The following is an 18,333-nucleotide window of genomic DNA, read 5'->3' on the forward strand; positions in this document are numbered from 1 at the left end:
CATTACAGGTTGTCAAGGCATCGTAGATTCTCAGCTTATATTATTTCAATTTACGCACCGAGTATAAGTGCTTTCTCTGTCAAATGCTCCAGTATGTACCAATGCAAGTCTCTTTTTATAAATTTCCAGTATAAATACATAGAACATCCCTAAAATAAGCAGTATCAACAACATGAAAAGAGGGGTCCTTAACACCCAGGAAGGGGCTGTGACAAGCCTTTCTTATCACGCCCAAAGTCCATTTTCAAGGAACAAATTTCTTTGTGTGTTAAAATGAAAATGCCAGTATTCTTTTCAACTGAGGGTTCGCTCGATCCTCCACAATGCAAAAGCAACATATTATTTTGCGTGTGGTGTTTTTGAAGAGAATAAACAGAGTTTCTCAAAAGAAGAAACGCAAAGCTGTGGATGCTTGCATTTGTTTTTTCCTGGCATCTGCTATTAACCCCAATGAAAGATGCCCTGAAAACAAACACCCTATTTTATTTTTAGGGTCCTTAGAAGAGATTCCTTGGCCCCTTTCTTTTAGCTTCTGGTTTATTAAAACGTAAAGAAAAGCAAAATCATAATTTAAAAAAAATTCTGCTATTTTAAATATTTATACTTAAAAATTACAGTTGAAGTTTTCACTTGAATCCTTTGATTGTCTGTGACTATATGTATAAACTCATTTGAAGATAACATCAAAATCCTAAATCTGAAGTACCAAGTGCTCCCCCGCCCTTTCCCTTGTCACTGGTGAGTGACCACCGTAATTATGATTCATCAGGTTACTCAGGGAAAAGAGAAAAAATAGAAAATCGTCACATGCATCTCTCCCAAGTTACCCAGAGTGAAAAAGCCAAGTTTGACATACATTAAACTGTACGTATAGTAAATATATATCCAACTCTGTGTTGTTTGTGGTTTTATACAAAATTTTACAGGAGACCAAATTCTAAACATCTTGTAGGGTTTAAGTCCATTCTGTACAGGCCCATCACCTGCTGTGTAGACTACAAACTTTGTGATTATGGCCGCATTTTCTAGGATTTTCATGCTGCTTTATCGTTGATTGCTGTTCTTAAAATTATTTTGCACACTTGTGTGAATTTTAAAATCATAACTCATAAACAATGTATTTTAAAATAATGATACATTTCTTAGCATTCATCACATAGATGTTAAGAGCAAAAGTTGGGCCCACCCCAGACCTACTGGCTCAAAACTCTGGACTGTAACTGGCCAGATGATGTGCTAAAGTCAGAACTGGTGCGTCTCAGCCCTGGCTCACACTGGAATCATCTGGAAAAAAAATGATGCCTGGGTTAAGGCAGTATAGTGTGGCAGTTAAGAACACCGGTTTGGAGCCAGAACATCCTGGATTCTAATCTAAACGCTGCCATGTGTCACCTTAGATACGTCACTTATTTACTTGCACCTGAGTTTTCTTTCCTGTGACACACAGGCTGGTTGGGAGCATTTACTCATAAAGCACTGAACACAGGGCCTGATATGTGATAAAACATTCAATACGTGTTAGCTGTTATCATTGTTGCTTACTGTTATTATTTCTTTTTCCTTGTGGAATGTTCACAGGGTGACTGAATGAGCTTTAGAAAAAAAATGTCTTAAAGATACAAATGTAACCAAGAAGAAAAATATTCCAAACCTTCAGAGCAGTGGTTTTCAAAGGGACATCCCCAGACTGGCACCATCAGCCTCACCGGGAATATATTTGATGTACAAAAGTTGGGCCCGCCCCAGACCTATTGGCTCAACACTCTCGGCTCTAACTGGCCAGATGATGTGCTAAAATCAGAACTGCAACTTACACTGGTACTTCTCAGCCCTGGCTGACATTGGAATCCTCTGAAAAAAAATGATGCCTGGGTCCCACCCCCAGAAATTCCTATGTAATAAATCTAGATGGGTCCCAGCACCAGTACCTTTCAAAAGCTCCCTAGCTGAGTGTATCGTATAACTCAGTGTCCCAAATGTATAGGATACGCCCAGGCCGTGTCCTACACCAATTCAACTAGTACTTCTTGGTGGCGGGGGGGGGGGAGCGAAGAGGCACAGGGGGAGGACGCAGGCATCAATATTTTTATAACTGCCCTGGATGATTTCAACGTGCATGCAAGGTTAAAAGTCATGCTTTAGTGCCTCTGAAGCATGAAATTCTATCTCTTTGAGTAACAGATACTATGGAACCCCGGCCACCCCTTCCCTCCCCGCCCCCGGCTGCAGTGTATTGTAATGAATTAGAGTGACGTTAAGCTGAGCGTTAAGAACCCACCAGTACCTCTCCCAATGCCACCTGTGGCTGGCTACCCAGTAAAAAGTTGCCCAAAGATTCGAAATCCTGTGAAGGTCATCAAATTATTGCTGACTCAACCACCCTTCACTATTCTGTACTTCTCTTGCTTCCTGTGAGATCCCGTTCCCTCATTTAGTCAGTCATTTATTCAACAAAATGTTTTCTGGAAGTTTTTCATGCACCCCAAAATGCACAAAGTTTCGCCTTCATGGAGCTTTCATGGGGTTGTTGACAACATTTCAGTGTAGTGTCAGAAGCCGGTCTAACTTGAGGATGCAGAAGGAGCGTGTTCATAAGCATTTGACTCCCTCACATAAGCGGTGATTCTTGTTTCAGGTGAACAGGGGCCACCTGCAGATTTGGACGACTGCCCCCGAATCCCTGGGCTTCCTGGAGTACCAGGCCCACGAGGCCCAGAAGGAGCCGTAGGGCTCCCCGGAAAGAGAGGCCCCCCAGGACCAGGTAGGAGCCTCACACTGATTGTTCACTATGTGTGTATTATGTTGCTGAAATGAAAATCCTTGGTGCTTTTTGCTATGTGAGTTTTTTTCTTTTTTTGGAGCCTAAACAACTAGTGAGAATGAAGTAATACAAATTTCTGTCCCCTTATACAACTTTTTCTACATCTATCTGAAGGTTTAATCCTGTACTGGCTGGATCAACACATCCCTTCCATTTTTATGTTGAAATCCGACTTACATCTTTTATTACTGCGTAACTTTTGACGTGAGGTTTTGAAATCCCTTAGCCCGACAGAGTACGTGCTCTACTAATAGTCGTTACTAGCTGTTGACTTGATTTTGAATGAAAACCTACTGAATTGGGGCTGTGTGGAGCAGAAACAGCCTACAAGAAGGGAGAAGGAGGTGTACCTGCTCGGAGGAGGGAGAAGGAAGGATAAGGGGGAGGGCTGCTCCAAATTATGGCAATGACTGCGTTATTCATTTAATTGATCTGAGCATTGCTCAGTCACTGTCAGGGTAGCAGGTTCCTTATTTAAGTATTTAAACCAAACCATTCCTTTAAAAGTGGCCTCCATATAGTTTATTTTCTCTTCTCATATCACTCCCACATTGGCTAAGTTATAAAGAGATTAGGGAGTCCGGGGCTCGTCATCTAGAGGCCACTGATCTCTTTGGACCAATGGGCAGTGCCTGTGATTCTACGTAACCTGGATGCCTAAGAGGCATGAGGCCATTCCCTTTCCCTTTTTCCCTCCTGCCCGGCTGTGGTTTTAGCTCTTTTTGATTTAGGGCCAAAGGAATTAGACGCAGAACTGAATTTTGTTTTTCTCACGTTTCCCCAAACCCACATAGCGAAGGGCCCCAGAGATGTCCCCTGTGCTGGAGTCTGAGTAGCTCTTGGGTTGTGTCCAGATCTGCGCTGGAGCCGTCCTCAAGTTAGTATGGGGGTGGTTGTAGTCACCGCGCTGCGTCTGTGTTTGTGCACTAGGTTAATTGGGTGTCCCCTGGAGCCCCCATTGGGAATTGAGGCGCCTACTTAACTCCTCTTTTCTTTGGCACTCGTTGCACGGACAAAGCTCTCAGTCAGGCAATGTAACTCGTCACTCAACGAGTTTAAAACCTAGCTGCCTTGTTGTGTATGTATTCACAACGTCAAGGGCTGGGTCCCCCTACCTTAAAACGAACAAACAAACAAACGAAAACTTTCCTCAAGCAGAAGATGTCGCCTGCAATGGGGTTCTGCAGATTCATTTCAGTGACTATTTCCAGAGTCGCCCCTACTTTTTATAAAGTATGGTACTAGGTGTCGTGGGCAACACAAGTGTGAATAAAAAGTATTTTTCCCCCCTCTAGGGTCTCACAACCTCATGGCAGAAACAGGCGGCAGACCATAAGTAACTCTAAATAATGGGAAATCATAATTGGTGTTTTAAAGGAATTTCAAGCAAAGGGCATCAGGAGAAGTGGCCAGGGAGAGGTGAATCCCAGTGTGGGGGATCGCAGGACTGCTGAGACGCCGGCGTGAGCAGGCCTTTGAGCAGAGAGAGCCTTTCAGGAAAGATGGGGTTTAGAGGAACCAGAATTGTCCAACAGGGAGATGACAGGGGCACAGGTGGGGCAGGCTGGCCTGATATTCTGGTAACTAAGAGATACCAGCTACATCCTTGCTACTCACAGTGTGGTCATACCCCAGACCTGTATAGAATCTGCATTTAAACAAGATCCTCAGAATATTGTCTGTACATTCAAGTTTGAGAAACCCTAACTATATTACATGAGTGCCGTCCTTGAAAGAGTCAGCTGAGAGTGACACCTTCCCTGATGACTCCAGCCTTGCCATAGGTGAAGGGCTTGAAAAAGTCCTGACGCCTGGGCCTCGGCCTTGACCAATAGCATGCAAGGGAAGCAGAGCCTGAGTGTCAGTGTTTTGACAAAGCTCCCCAGATGTCAGCCAGGGTTGAGACCCACTGCTTCACCCCAATATCAATGGCGACCAGATGGGTGGTTGCGTTCACCCATTGTGGTGGCTTTGGAAAATAACCAAAGAAAGTAACCGAGAAGACAAAAAATAAGGGGACAAATTCTGTACCCTTTAACTTAATAGTGTTCTCAGGCACATGCAAGATTCCCTCTTCACAGACAGTGAGCTTCTGAACGAGGGCCGATGACAGTCTCTGTGGGCACAAGTGTGATCACCTGTCATCATCGCTAATTCCTCCTGACGTGGGTTGGATGGGCTCCTCCAGCTGCAGGCGGCCACAGAAGGGCCTTCTCTGGCTTCCCGCGCCCTCTCCTTATCGATGGGGCTGGTGCTGCCTGCTGGCTGTGGGAATACCGAGGACGCACTTGTGCCGTAGAATGTGGTTATGTTTTACAATAGTGCACAGTCCTTCCTGGGAAGCATCCTGCATTCTCCCCCCATGTCGCACAGTGTGGGCTGCAGTGATCCCTGGCCCAGGCTCCCTGGAGCTTTTTGCCCTACTGTGCACCCACTCCCAAGCCAGAGCTTTGGTCTGGGCTCCCTCTTCTCCGACATGGCCCCCCGGGCTCCTGTTATAAAGGACCCGTTTGCTGGCACTGTATTCTTTGGTCCCCTCTTCCTGTCTATTCCCTCTGGTCACTGTGGATGCATTGGCTGTATTGTCCAGTTGCTAATAAGGGACAAGTCCATTCTAAGGGTGTAAAGTGGCCCAGCCCTGAATGACGGGCCATCTGTAGGTGTGAGGGGCTGGTACACCACCCCCAAGGTTGGTAGTGAAGGATGAATTGCCACCAGGCAGTAGCACCTCCACTTAAAATGACATTGTTGGTTTCCTCCTGTTTTCCCTTCAAAACCTTTTTCATTGCTAAGCTGAAGAAACCAAGCATGTAACCAAGTGCTGCAGCTGAAATCCACATAGGAAAAAAACCCAACAAACTTCTGGCTTTTTCCTGCCCCAGTGATCATGGGTAATGGCCACGCTAAGTATAACTGTGTCTGTTAAGAGGCCTCTGGACAGAAAGTCGACGCTTTTCTCCTCACACATCTCTTTGATCTATGACTTTTCCTCCCTGTGATGAACCCAAAGGCGGTTTCATTTTGGTTTGAACTGTCACTGCCTCATGGATGTACCCACATCCTGTTGGGGTGTGTTTATCTTCAAGTCAACATGTGACCCTCTCAGAGGAAGTCATCCATCGAACATTGGAGGGCTCTTAGATGTATTTTTGGTCTTTAAAACAAGTTCCAGGTGGAGGACATGTCTGCATAGTGGAAAGTTCTCGGCACACAAGTCAGGTCAGCAAAGGCCTACTTCCTGTCTTCAGAAATGCCATCCTCCTGCCAATTTCTCTGTCTTCCCTAAAAGGAGCAAAGCCGACCTTGTAGCATCTGGCCAGTGAACTCTTTTCCCATATCAACAGTGATCTCGCCCCATGTTGATACTTCGGGGGGAATGCTTGCTCCCTTTTCAATGAGAAACCCGTTTAGCACGTGGGAAGCCCTTTCCAGAAAAGCGCAGTGGCCACAGGCTGGAATGACCGTGTCGGGTGGGAGAGAGAAAAGAATTCTCTGAGCTCACCGTGGAGGCCCTGAGATCCTTCCAAAACAACAGACATGCTCTTTGAAGCTGTGGCCAACTCGCATACAGCAGCGCCATCCGGGAAGAAGGGATTCTGCCCAGTTCTAGAAAGTAGAGGGCATCTCTCACCCACGTGGGGGCAGGGCAGGCTTCCTTCCTCCCTCACCGAGTGACAGCCACCTACAGAACACAGTCCAAGCACGGCTCGGCATTCCAAGAGAATCTACTTGTGACTCAGGGGTGAGAAAGCCTGATGACAGCACCCCAAAAGCCAGGAATGCCCGGAACACCCACACTGAATGTCCATCACCAGCATGGGGTGTGGAGCAGAGGGACTGGCTGGTGGTGGGGGCCGAAGCAGCAGGTTTGTGTGGGACACGCTCAGGCAGGTGATATTAGAACACACTTTAAAAGCAGTGAGGTTTGGGGGAGGCATGCATTTCAGATGGCTACAAGGGGGGGCCTGTGTGAGAGTGCAAAGTCATGTGACACACCTACCTGATCACTAGAGCGTGGCCGTCCCCTGCTCTCAACACTCGGGTGTCCCCCAAGGCCCTCGTAGAACAAGTCTGAGGGTGAAAAAGAGTGAAAGCTACTTAAGTCAAGCCTCTTTGACTTAATCAGTTTGGCTTTCGGGTAATTTGTGGCAGAGAGAGAGAGAGATAGGACAGAGAGGGAGAAAGCGAGAAAAGGACCGAGGGAGAGAGAATAACAACTGGGACCGGAAGCCTTGAAAGGGCTAGTAATTCGGGTAAGTAATTCATGGCAATAAACACCCCCAGAGGCAAGGACGGTATCTGCTACTCTGAGCGAAGGAGCAGGTGGCTAATGAGTTGACGTCTTGGCCACAAGTAAGCAAACACTTACAGGACCCCTCGAGGACCAGTGTGACGCTGCAAGTGCCCAACTTACATCCTTCCAGGAGTGCCCCTATGCTGTGTGCCTTGTCACAGAGCAGGGGCTGCCAGCTGATGGCACAGCCTCTCTACTGCTCTCCACACGTGACGGCCTCCTTGGCTTTTCTGTGTCCCCTTGGTAGTCTGGCACATGAGAGCACTTAGTCATATGGCAGCTGTGAAGACTGAATTGGATAATCCACAGAAAGGGACGGGCGTGGTACCTACCACGTTATAAACGCTAAACAAAATAATAATAATAAAAAAAAAACTATTGAAAAAGATTGCTGCTCTTGCTCCAAATTTAACTTGATTCCCCAACGGAATCCTATTAAATGTCATTCATGCCTCCATTCAGGCTTCTAAAAAATTACTATTAAGGATACGACCGTTCAGCACCTCCCTGATCTGGCTTCAAATTCCGGCTCTGCCTGTTGTTGGCTCATTGACCTATATTAGCAAGTTACTTGACCTCTCAGAGCCACTGCTACTGGAGTACCAAGTGGAGGTAGCGTAATCCCGATTCCCGCCACCGGGAGGATGAAAGGAGCTGGCACACTGGCGTCAGAGTGGGACACCCAGGTGGCACATGATGTACGTGCCATGAGTGCTGCCGGATAGCGGATGTCACACTGTTCTCATCACTGTATTGTGGCCTGTCATGCAGGGTGCAAAGGAGAGCGTGGCATGGATGGCACGAAGGGTGAGAATGGCATCCCAGGGGCCCCTGGACCTCCGGGACAGAAAGGTGACATGGGAGAAGCCGGCTGCCCTGGAGCACCAGGTAAAGAGTTTCAGTGTCTCGTCTTTTCTCTGACAAGGTAGATCTGAGGCCTGTACCCAAGATCCCCAGCCTCTCAAGCAGCTTTCCAAACTGGCCCCAGTCAAAGCACTTGCCTCACATACCAACTCACCAGGTATTAGGCAGACAGATGCAACAAGAAGAGAATAGGATGTATCCCCCATGTTCTTACTGATATTCAACCATCATACAGACACGTCAAGGCCCTGTCTCCAGTTCAGTATTTTTCTAAACCACTATCCCGTAGCATAAAAGGCTCAGCCATCTCTGCTGTTCACTTTTGCAAGATAAGCCTGGCATTTTCTGTGTCACCACCTTTGAGAGGCTGTGCTATAGATCTGCGGACAATGGAGGTGGTCTCACCCTCCACACTGGATGGTTCACTTGGCCTCTGGTTTTCTGACTTCACTTCATCCTATCGTACAGCCATCGATAAATTTATATAGCATGGACGTCTCTTTCTTAAGAAAAAAATGGGGTAATGGGCACCGGCTGAAGGGAGAGGGAAGATATTTCAGAACAGACATCTGAAATACAACGCACCAGGCAATATGATAGGCACCGGGGGCCCAAAGACTCCAAGACACAGTCTCATCTCTGCAGAGTAGGAGTGAGGGGGGCTGGGAGCGGGTGGGGAAGGGGGCGCTGCAACAAAACGGAGCCCCCAGTCTGAAAGCTGCAGCTCAGCTCTGCCAATTGTTGCCATGTAGAAACATGGGCCCAATGTTCCCTCAACTCCGGTTTTCAAGTCCAAGACCTCAACTTGTGAAACAAAACACAGGAACAGGCCTGATTCAATCCAGAAGCTACCACTTTGTAACCTCTGGTTTGTAGTGTAAATGGGGAAGAGACTCCCAGTTTCCCAGAAGCAAGTTAAAAACAAACAAATAAACAAAAGCTTTTGGTTTCCAAGTCAAACTTCACCTGTTGCTCTTGCCAATTAGAAATGGTCATAGGCCTTCTTCAAAAGGTCAGCCCCTTGTGGTGCCCAAGGAGACAAACCCTGTTTGCATTCTGTAGACCTGATCATTTCCCATCTGCCAATAAGAATTCCAGAACTAGGCCTTCCTTCTACCTCCCCCGCCTTACAAAAGAAGGGATCCAAAGTTGTACAAGTAGATCCCAAGCCACTGTCCTCCTTAGAATGGAACTGACAATATGCCAGAACTGTGAGACAGGTCGGGGGGTGTAAGAAAGACCAAGTTGGAGAATCACCTTTTCAGACAGGCGGGCTCCCTGTCCCGTCTGAGAAGGCTGGGGGATCACACACGGGGTGTGTCGTTACCCCGTTCTGGTTCTTTCCTTCTCAGCACCTATCACCTTCTAACATCCTTCATATTTTACCTTTTATCATGCTTATGGTTTGTGATTTCTCTTCTTCAGTTAGAACGTAAGTTCTACAAGGGTGGGAGTTTTGTCTCTTTTCTGTATTCACGCTAGTGTAGCCCAACCACCTGGACGCTGCTTGCCGAATGAGCCGTCTGTGTGTTGCAGTGGTGTGGGGTGGCTTTCCTGGAGTGGGCCGTGCGTCCTCCTCTCTCTGTTCCCTGAATGCTCAGCGATGCACCTGAACAGAGGTGCTTAGAAATGTTGGTTCAACTGCCTTCATTTTCCTTTTTTTGTTTATTCCTCCAGGCCCTCCTGGGCCCATTGGGGATCCGGGGCCCAAAGGGTTTGGCCCTGCGTACCTCAGCGGCTTCCTGCTGGTTCTCCACAGTCAGACAGATGGAGAGCCCACCTGCCCCGTGGGCATGCCCAGGCTCTGGACGGGCTACAGTCTCTTATACCTGGAAGGACAGGAGAGAGCTCACAACCAAGACCTCGGTACGTACAGAGCACGTGGCTGCCAGGGCCACTGCCTGAGAGTAAAACTTCCGGGTTAACTTTATGGATTCACAAACATTTTAAATGACCGCTCACCTTCTATGAACATTTTTTCTTTTTAAACTACCACACTAATTCTCAACGAGTTCTATTAAACCTGTGAATCTGTGAGGTGCCAAAGAGGCTCATTCTGGCTCCTGTTACTGTTACCTGGCTACTTGTTAGTTTTAAAAAAATGATTTTCAGTAAGTTAAATGTAACTCTGATATAAAATGCAGTTTTTACTTCCAAATGTAAATTACTCAATCAGGACACACACGGTCAGTTCCTGTGTCTATACGTAAATAATGCATCAACACGATGTGGCATTAGCCAGCACTGACTCTGCCCTCCTTCAATTTCTTCTTAAACTACAGAGCTTTGAGAGTCATCCTTGGGACTACTTGTCAATTTTCAATAGTAGATTTGTCAGACTGATTTTAAGCCAAGAGTGTAAGGACCCGGGTGCCAGCAAACACTGTCTTTCCAAGATTATGATGGTTGGGGTGGTGGACACCGGAAGGATATGCCAACAGGGATGGCTGACGGTGAGCTGAGTTTCGTCACTGCTCTCCCTGGGCCATGAGCCCCGCTGTTAGTAAAGGTGGTTGAAGGACATAGGCCTGGAGGTTACAGCTACTTACATGTCCCTTTCCATTTCTCCCTTGGGTTCACCCTTGGCCTTCCCCATCGGAGCAGCCTTGTGGAAAGGAAGAAGTAACATTTCATATCTTGACTCTGTTTACTTCTCCTCTCCCTTCTGCCGTCAGTCGCTTTCCTGCTGGTCTCGGTATCACCAGGCTCACTCCTCTGCCCTGGCCTCGCCAAAGGGTACATCGCAAAGCTCTGCAGATCTTGGGGTAAAATCCAAAGTCCTCAACCAGATAGACAAAGCCTGCATCCTCCGGTCTGATTGATCTCTGCACACTCTTGAGACAGACAGACAGACACACAGACCTCCTCCTCCACCTTCCCTGCACTGAACTTCTCTGCGTTCTTTGAGCTCCATGCTCCCTTATTGTAGTCCAGTCCTCTTTACTGCTGTTTCTCCTTTGAATAGTCTCCACTACCTCCAAACCTGGCTGCATGTTTTTCCTATTCCAGGTCCTAGCTTCTAATCACCTCCTCTAGTTAGCCTTCCTGTAAGTCCCAGAGCCCCATTCATCTCATTCACAGGGCTTGTCATGCTGTATTCTCAACACCTGTTTGCTCCTCCAGCTTCCCCCACAGGCCAGGCCATGAGCTCGGGGAAGACAGGGAGGTGTGCTCACCACTCTGCCTCCTGCACCTGTCTGACTGCTTGGCTCATGAGTGATGAGTGGATGAAGGAATGAGTCTGGTCACGGGACGAGGGAGGTGGCAGAGATGGTCAGGCACATACCCTGCTTTCACCACCACAGAAGTAGACTTTGGCAAGGGCTCCTGTGGGGACAGAGCCCCAAAAAGCAGTTTCCAGGCTCTCGGCCTCACATAGAAAGGTGCTGGCTCAGGTAGTAAATGGCCGTCGACTGTGATCAAATGGCCATCAGCTGTGGCTAGTTGGCCGTCAGCTGTAACCAGTGAGCCATTGGGCACTAATATAACTGCCGTGGCTAGGCTAGCAGAAAAAAATGGGGGCTAGCAAGAAGATGGTGGCTGAGCCTGCAAGTGGAGCAGTGAGGGTTGAGAACAGTGTGGCTCCTGTTTCCTGTTTCTCCAACACAGCCGCCAGTGAGAGTATAGTGGTGTGACTCCCCTACCTATGGCTTCGTGGGTGTTCCTTTTTGGCCTCACCATGTCTTGTGTTCTTGTGTGGGGAGTGGGAGCAGAGACCCCACAGACCCCGCCTGACACCCCGCATGACACTTGGCGTAGTCGGCAGGATCCCCTGCACGACAGCTCCATATATCAGAGGGGGTGCCTGCAGATGGCCCCTGCAGGAAGGTCGCCGGACACACCAGGACAGGCTGCTTACATGCCACGTGGTTTCTTCTTCTGTCCCAAGGTCTGGCGGGGTCTTGCCTCCCCGTGTTTAGCACGCTGCCCTTTGCCTACTGTAATATCCACCAAGTGTGCCACTACGCCCGGAGAAACGACAGGTCCTACTGGCTGGCCAGCGCCGCGCCCCTGCCCATGGTGCCCCTCTCAGAGGAGGAGATCCGCCCGTACATCAGCCGCTGCGCCGTGTGTGAGGCCCCGGCCCAGGCGGTGGCCGTGCACAGCCAGGACCAGTCCATCCCGCCGTGTCCGCACGCCTGGCGCAGCCTCTGGATTGGGTACTCCTTCCTGATGGTGAGCCCCTGCACACCCACCATTGTCATACCCCTCTCTTGTCCCTGGACTGGACAGTAATTCTGTGAACTCTGTGCAGATGGACAGCAGGAGGACATGAGGTCATAAAGGCCACCCCAAACCATAGCCTGTTGAGATGCAGGGCAGTTCTTTTTCCTCAATGTAAGAAAATTAGTGTTTTTTCTTGTTTGTTTTTGTTTTTTAATTTCTTTGGTAGAATTTAGAAGCTGGAACTGCTCAGCCATCAGTGAGAGTGGTTTAATTTTGTGTGTACAGCCAACTTGTCTCTTAGTTCTCCTTTCCCCAGCAGATCGTAGTTTGTCCTTCCTGGAATAATTTCAGGAAAAATGATCAAGTCAGGCCCAGACCTCAGCATGTCACTGTTTGGGTCTGGGGTTGTCTGCGTGTGTTTGAGACCTAATTCTCTCTTGTTGTCCTGGTAGCACACTGGAGCCGGGGACCAAGGAGGAGGGCAGGCCCTCATGTCACCTGGCAGCTGCCTGGAAGATTTCAGAGCGGCCCCATTCCTTGAATGCCAAGGCCGGCAAGGTACTTGTCACTTTTTTGCAAATAAGTATAGCTTCTGGCTGACAACGGTGCAACCACACCTGCAGTTTTCCTCGGCACCATCACCAGACACCTTCAAAGAAAACCAGGCCCAGCGACAGAAAATCAGCAGGTGCCAGGTCTGCGTGAAGAGTACTTAGAGAACCCACAACTTGCCAATGTGCCACCAAGAGAAACTTCCTAGGGGCCTAAGGTGTCCTAGGCTGTGCTACAAGATTTAATGGTGCTACTTTCGGACTCCAGTTACAGCTGTTCCTTCTGTTTCAATGTGGTTATTCCCACAGTACTGTAATCCCTTCCTCTCTTCTGGACAGATTGAGCAAACGCTACATGTATGGATTGTTTGGACCTACCAATCTAGATGAAACCCAGATATTCTTATTTTAGTGAGGATGGTGGAAGAGTTGGCTTTATTTAAAAAGATGGTAATTCACAGGAAGGTAAATAGATGATAAAAGGCCAGATTACAAATTACATTACTGAAAACTCCATTCATTGGTTAATAGCACCTCAAACAACTGAAGTCAATTACTCTGTATTACAGTGGGCTTCTGGATGGATTTTACAGGAAAAAATAAATAGGCCAACAAATGAAACTAGAAAGTAGAGATTTCCAACATTTCAAAATGATTTCCTCTGTAATCTATTTTTCCATGCACTTTAAATAATTGTAAAATCATAACCCAAGGAGATTTAAAAAAAGAACAAAGATCTACACAGCCAGCATTCACAGTTCATTTCAAAGCAGAATGAATCATCTTGCCAGAAAGGACCAGAGTCGAGGTATTCCAAAGATGTGATATTAGCATAAAGACGTCACAGATGAACATAAAACATTATGTTCTCTTCTGCACTTTCCAGAGAATAGAAATGCCTACTTTGGCAGCCCTTTTGAAAAGTAGCAATTATGGAAAAAATATATTCAATAGGGATTAAGCGCCTAAAAGCTATTAATGAATATTAAGGCAGTGATTCACAAAAACTGACTCCCCATGGCAGTGAACTTCCGAACAGACCACTCTTCCCCAGTTGGGGTCCAGCTTGTCTGCTGTGCTTGCGTGCTAATGGGACTCGAGCCACCTGGGGCTTGCTCAGGCAGGCACTTGGCTCACACAAAGCATCTTGCTCTCCTCCCCATAAGCACCCGCAGAGCTGCCTCACAGCCCACTGTGGACACACTCCCACCATACACATAATGGCATCTCATACGGGAAGTGACAGAGCTGTCATTATACACTTGGGAGAAAATTAAGGGCTGACTTAATTAAACTTAGGTAAGAAGATTCATTTAAGTCATGGTCACCCCACCAGGAAGACATGGCACTATCTTTAAACGAAACAAAGACAATTAGAATTTTATGTTCCTGTTATTGGTTTCTATGGGAACATCCTGTTTCCAATTTTTTTTAAAAAAGTCTTATATTTTATATCAGTATTATACCAAGGCAGCAGTTTGATGCCTTCTATAAAAGTTTAGATGGTATGCCTATTTATAATGAGTAGTTTTCTGAATAGCAAAGGGTATGTTTTCTGTTTTGCTAGGAATTCAGTGGTTTAATCCTAAAAATCAAAAGGCTTGTTGGAAAAGATTTTTAAGAAACTTTCCTTCTTCATTAAAAAAAAAAAGTCATTTTAGAGAAAACCTAAAAAATTTCTCATGAGTGACACTCACTGTAGCGCTTAGTTTCAATGCACTTAAAATAATTGAGAGAAGGAAAACTTGATTAAAACTTTGTTCATAAGAAATATTTGTCTTGCCAAACATTAATTAGGAATGTGCCCTTATGTGCAGATTTCAAATGAGTCTTGCTGTGGGCTGCCACTGGTTGGCAAATTCACTTTAAGAATACTTTGTGGTAATAAGAAAAATGTACATTTTAAGATGAAATATTTTCATCACAATGTACCTACTTCATTTGACCCACTTATTGATTTAAAAAAAAAAAAGCATGCTATGGCATTTTACATATTTTTGAACACCTGAAATTTAAGCCAATTTCAACCTTATTTATAATTATGCTTTTGGAAACAAAAGCTTTATCATATTATTACCAAAAGTCAAGCCTTCCAAATATTCATCTTGTTCATTCATGAACGTGGTCTGAGAACATTTTCTGGGAAGAGATAAGGGTGATAAATGAAACGTAAGAAACATATTTTGCTTACTAAAATATTTTAAACAGTTTTAACTTTGGTATTAGGATATTATTTTAATAACTTGCCAGATAAATTAAAAATAAAAACCAGGCTGAATTAAGTGGGCAATTTGTTCCATAGCGAGCCTGGGATAGTGTATGAGACTGTTCAAAATACTGGTGTTGCAAGAGCCCTATCTAAACGCAGTACAAATTCTGCTCTCTGATTTTGCAAAAGTATTTTACATGATCTAAAGGGCAAAACAATGGAAAAAATAACTTCTTGAAATAGATCATGTTATTTTAAGCCATTATTCTCTTCCCCTGGTCATATATCCATGTACTTTGAAATAGCCTTTGTCTGTGAAGGACGAACAAAGCCGTAAAGCTGTTCTAATCAATCACAGGTGATTATCCTTATCAAAGCTTCCTTCCCAAGAGACCCTCCCCAACTTTGTGGGTTGAAGGCGTCTAGATGGCCCAATGGGAATTGCTCTGGGTTGTGAGTGGAGGCTGGGAGGTTTCCTTCAGGGTTTTAGTCTCAGTGGCAGACCCCCACCCATCCCGGTACCCACATGTCCATGCTATGTGTGCTGGCCCACTCCTTCTCCTCTCATGTGCCTCAGACCTGAACTTCGGTCACCACTTCCTGTGGCCTGCTACCTTCCTCTCTGGCCTCACTGCACCTGTCTTAACACAGCCTTTGTCTTTCACCTATACTCTTGTAGTAGACTTCCCCCAACGGATGCCTCCACTTTCAAATCCCAGTTGTCATTTCTCTAAGATGTAAACTTGCTTTTGATATTCTTAGGCTTCAAAATCCTTCAGTATGTCCACTACCTATGAAGTCCAAATGACTTCCCATGGGGTGAAAGGGCCTGCAGAAACTGGCCCTGGTAGACCCCTCTCTGCTCGTCACAGAGGTGCATTCCTATCTCTGGGAAGTCTCCCCTCGGGTACGTTTATCTGCCAATTACTTATCTTTAAAGACAGAATTAGTTGAGGGAGAGGTGTTTGTGAATTTCCCCAAGGAGACTTGGACTCGCTCCCGTGCCCCCACCTCACACGCTCTGTGTTCCCCCACTGCTCCTGCAAATTCTCATCACATTCCTCCATTCTCTTGCTGAAATGTAAGCCCCTGGAGGGCAAGGCCATGGTTTACTCACCTTTGTATGCCCAGTGCCTATACAGAGCCGAGCCCGTTGACACTGAATTCTTTTTTCAATGACAACTCAATAAACATCACTAGGCGTTAGATGTTCAGCTCTGCATACAGGGTTCTCATTGACAAAATAGTAATGAGTATAAATCATTTCTTATTTCAAAATATTTGACTGTGACACCCATGATCTCGCCTCACAATGATTGACAGAAAGCCAACTGACAGGCTGGCCTGGAGATTCTCTGAAGCTGTTCTTCCAGAGATGGAGGTGGGGGACCCAGGAGGACAGAGTGGTCTGGGGGGAGCCCGGAAGGTCTGTATCACAGGGTCAACTGAAAACCATCAACCCCCATCCCCTGAAAAATAGCTTGCTTTGGCATAAACTGAAATTTCAGAAATGATAAAATTTGAGAGATTTAGCTGAGAGGAGACTCTTCACTGAAATGTGACATGACTTAACTCAGGCTGTAACCTCTGTTCCCTCATGATGTAAGAGCTTCTGGTGCCACTACAAAATTTGCATACCTGTTATCGGTGCTTAGGAATATAGTCAAAGGAATGGTGCACTAAAATTAATTTTATCACAGATTTCATTTTGAGCCTCTTCTAGCTTATAACAAAGCAAATCATTCCATGTGTTCTAGGAAATTACATTAGGTGTGTGTTTCTATCAGGTCACCAAACTAATTTAACAATTGCTACTTTTATTTGATATGGCTGTAAGAATAGCCGAAAAGTGTGGACTTTAGATTTGGTCGAATCCAGGTTTGAATCTAGCTCTGTCACTTTCTGGTTGTTCCCCTGGGTTAGTTATATTAATTCCCTAAGCCCTATTTTCTTCATTTATAAAATGGGACATTGAAAATTAAGTTTGATTATATGCCTAGCATATAGCAGTAATCATATACTTATCTGGTCACGTCCTCCATTTAAAACAAACCATTTAATATGAAAAAAATATATATTTTTTAACATAGAATTATATTATGGTTCTCGCAAGCATATAAATTACTAATTAGAATTATTTATACCTGGCCAATTCTTAATGTCTGGGAATGCTATTTTATTTCAATTCTCAAAGTTACTATAACACACACACACACACACACACACACACACACACACACATACACACACACCACAATTTCCTGCAGGGACATTATCAGGAAGTTCTGCAGGGAACAAAACAATTGACATTAAAAATCAGTACTCTTCCATTGTCACTGTTATTATCTGCCAGAGACTGCACAATGCATTTTAAACCACCAAGGCTGGCTGCCACATCCATGTGAAATGCTTGAATTTTATGGTGCTTAAATATTTAAAGATTCATAGGAAAAAAATGTGAAGCAGGTCTAATACATTGCATCCCTTGCTCTAAGCTGTGGTTGTATACTTAAGGACTTGCGACATATGACGTTTGCAAGATGCCTGGTCTGCTGTCTGTTGTATTAAATTTATAATATCATTTATTATATATATACCTATATATCTATAAATCTGTGATGACCTCCCCAAACAACTGTTTGATCTGGTGCATATATTTTCTTTCAAGCTGAAGTGAATGTACTTTTTTACTTACCTCGTAATGCGACCTACCTTGCAGCTGGCTTAGTGGGGAAGACAGGAAAGCTCATACGGCAGAAGCATGTACTGCAGATGGGAGGAGCGTGGGCAGACTGTAGGAAATCACCCCGTCTGCTGGGGAAAGGATGGGATTCTGAGGCTCCGGGAAGCACTGTCGTGCACACAGTGACAGTGGAGGGAGGGATGGACATGGTACCAGGCCTCAGGGCCAGGGGTCTGTCTGCGTCCACCCGTTAATCCCGTGGGCAGTGGGCGGGGCACTGACCCTGTGGAGAATGAGACAACCTGCTCCACAGGATTTTTCTGAGGATGCGGAGTAAGAGCTACAACTACGAAGTGATATAAAGTGCAAGGTGGTGTTGTTTACTGGTAACCATGGTAACTGGAAGTTAGGGGTTCAGCAGTGACTGTATGCGGACTGCCAGGATAGGTGCAGTGGAGACATTCAGTGACTGGCACAGGGAGGCACTCTTTTTGTAGGAGGGAACTTCAACGGTGTTTGGTCCAGCCTCTCACCTCCTGTTTCCCCAAAAATAAGACTGAGCAGGACAATTAGCTCTAATGCATCTTTTGGAGCAAACATTAATGTAAGACCCGGTCTTATTTTACTATATATATTTTACTTATAGTAAAATAAGACTAGGTATAATATAATATAATATAATATAATATAATATAATATACCAGAGAGATTTGGGGGGAGCCCAGAAGGCCTGTATTGCAGGCC

The 18,333-nt window shown here is 45.8% G+C and overlaps 1 protein-coding gene across 1 annotated transcript in view; it reads left to right on the plus strand.

Annotated features, from left to right (window-relative positions):
• Positions 1 to 17,529, plus strand: part of COL4A4 (collagen type IV alpha 4 chain) — a 118,230-nt gene extending 100,701 nt beyond the window's left edge. Inside the window, exons 45-49 of the mRNA XM_033112034.1 lie at positions 2,636 to 2,761; positions 7,887 to 8,003; positions 9,657 to 9,845; positions 11,869 to 12,155; positions 12,599 to 17,529. Coding sequence (XP_032967925.1) covers positions 2,636 to 2,761; positions 7,887 to 8,003; positions 9,657 to 9,845; positions 11,869 to 12,155; positions 12,599 to 12,862 — 983 coding nt within the window. The 3' untranslated portion in view covers positions 12,863 to 17,529. The remainder of the gene's footprint in view (positions 1 to 2,635; positions 2,762 to 7,886; positions 8,004 to 9,656; positions 9,846 to 11,868; positions 12,156 to 12,598) is intronic.
• Positions 17,530 to 18,333: the final 804 nt, after the last annotated feature.

This window comes from Rhinolophus ferrumequinum, chromosome 8 (assembly GCF_004115265.2).
Source record: "Rhinolophus ferrumequinum isolate MPI-CBG mRhiFer1 chromosome 8, mRhiFer1_v1.p, whole genome shotgun sequence".
NCBI classification, from domain to species: domain Eukaryota; kingdom Metazoa; phylum Chordata; class Mammalia; order Chiroptera; family Rhinolophidae; genus Rhinolophus; species Rhinolophus ferrumequinum.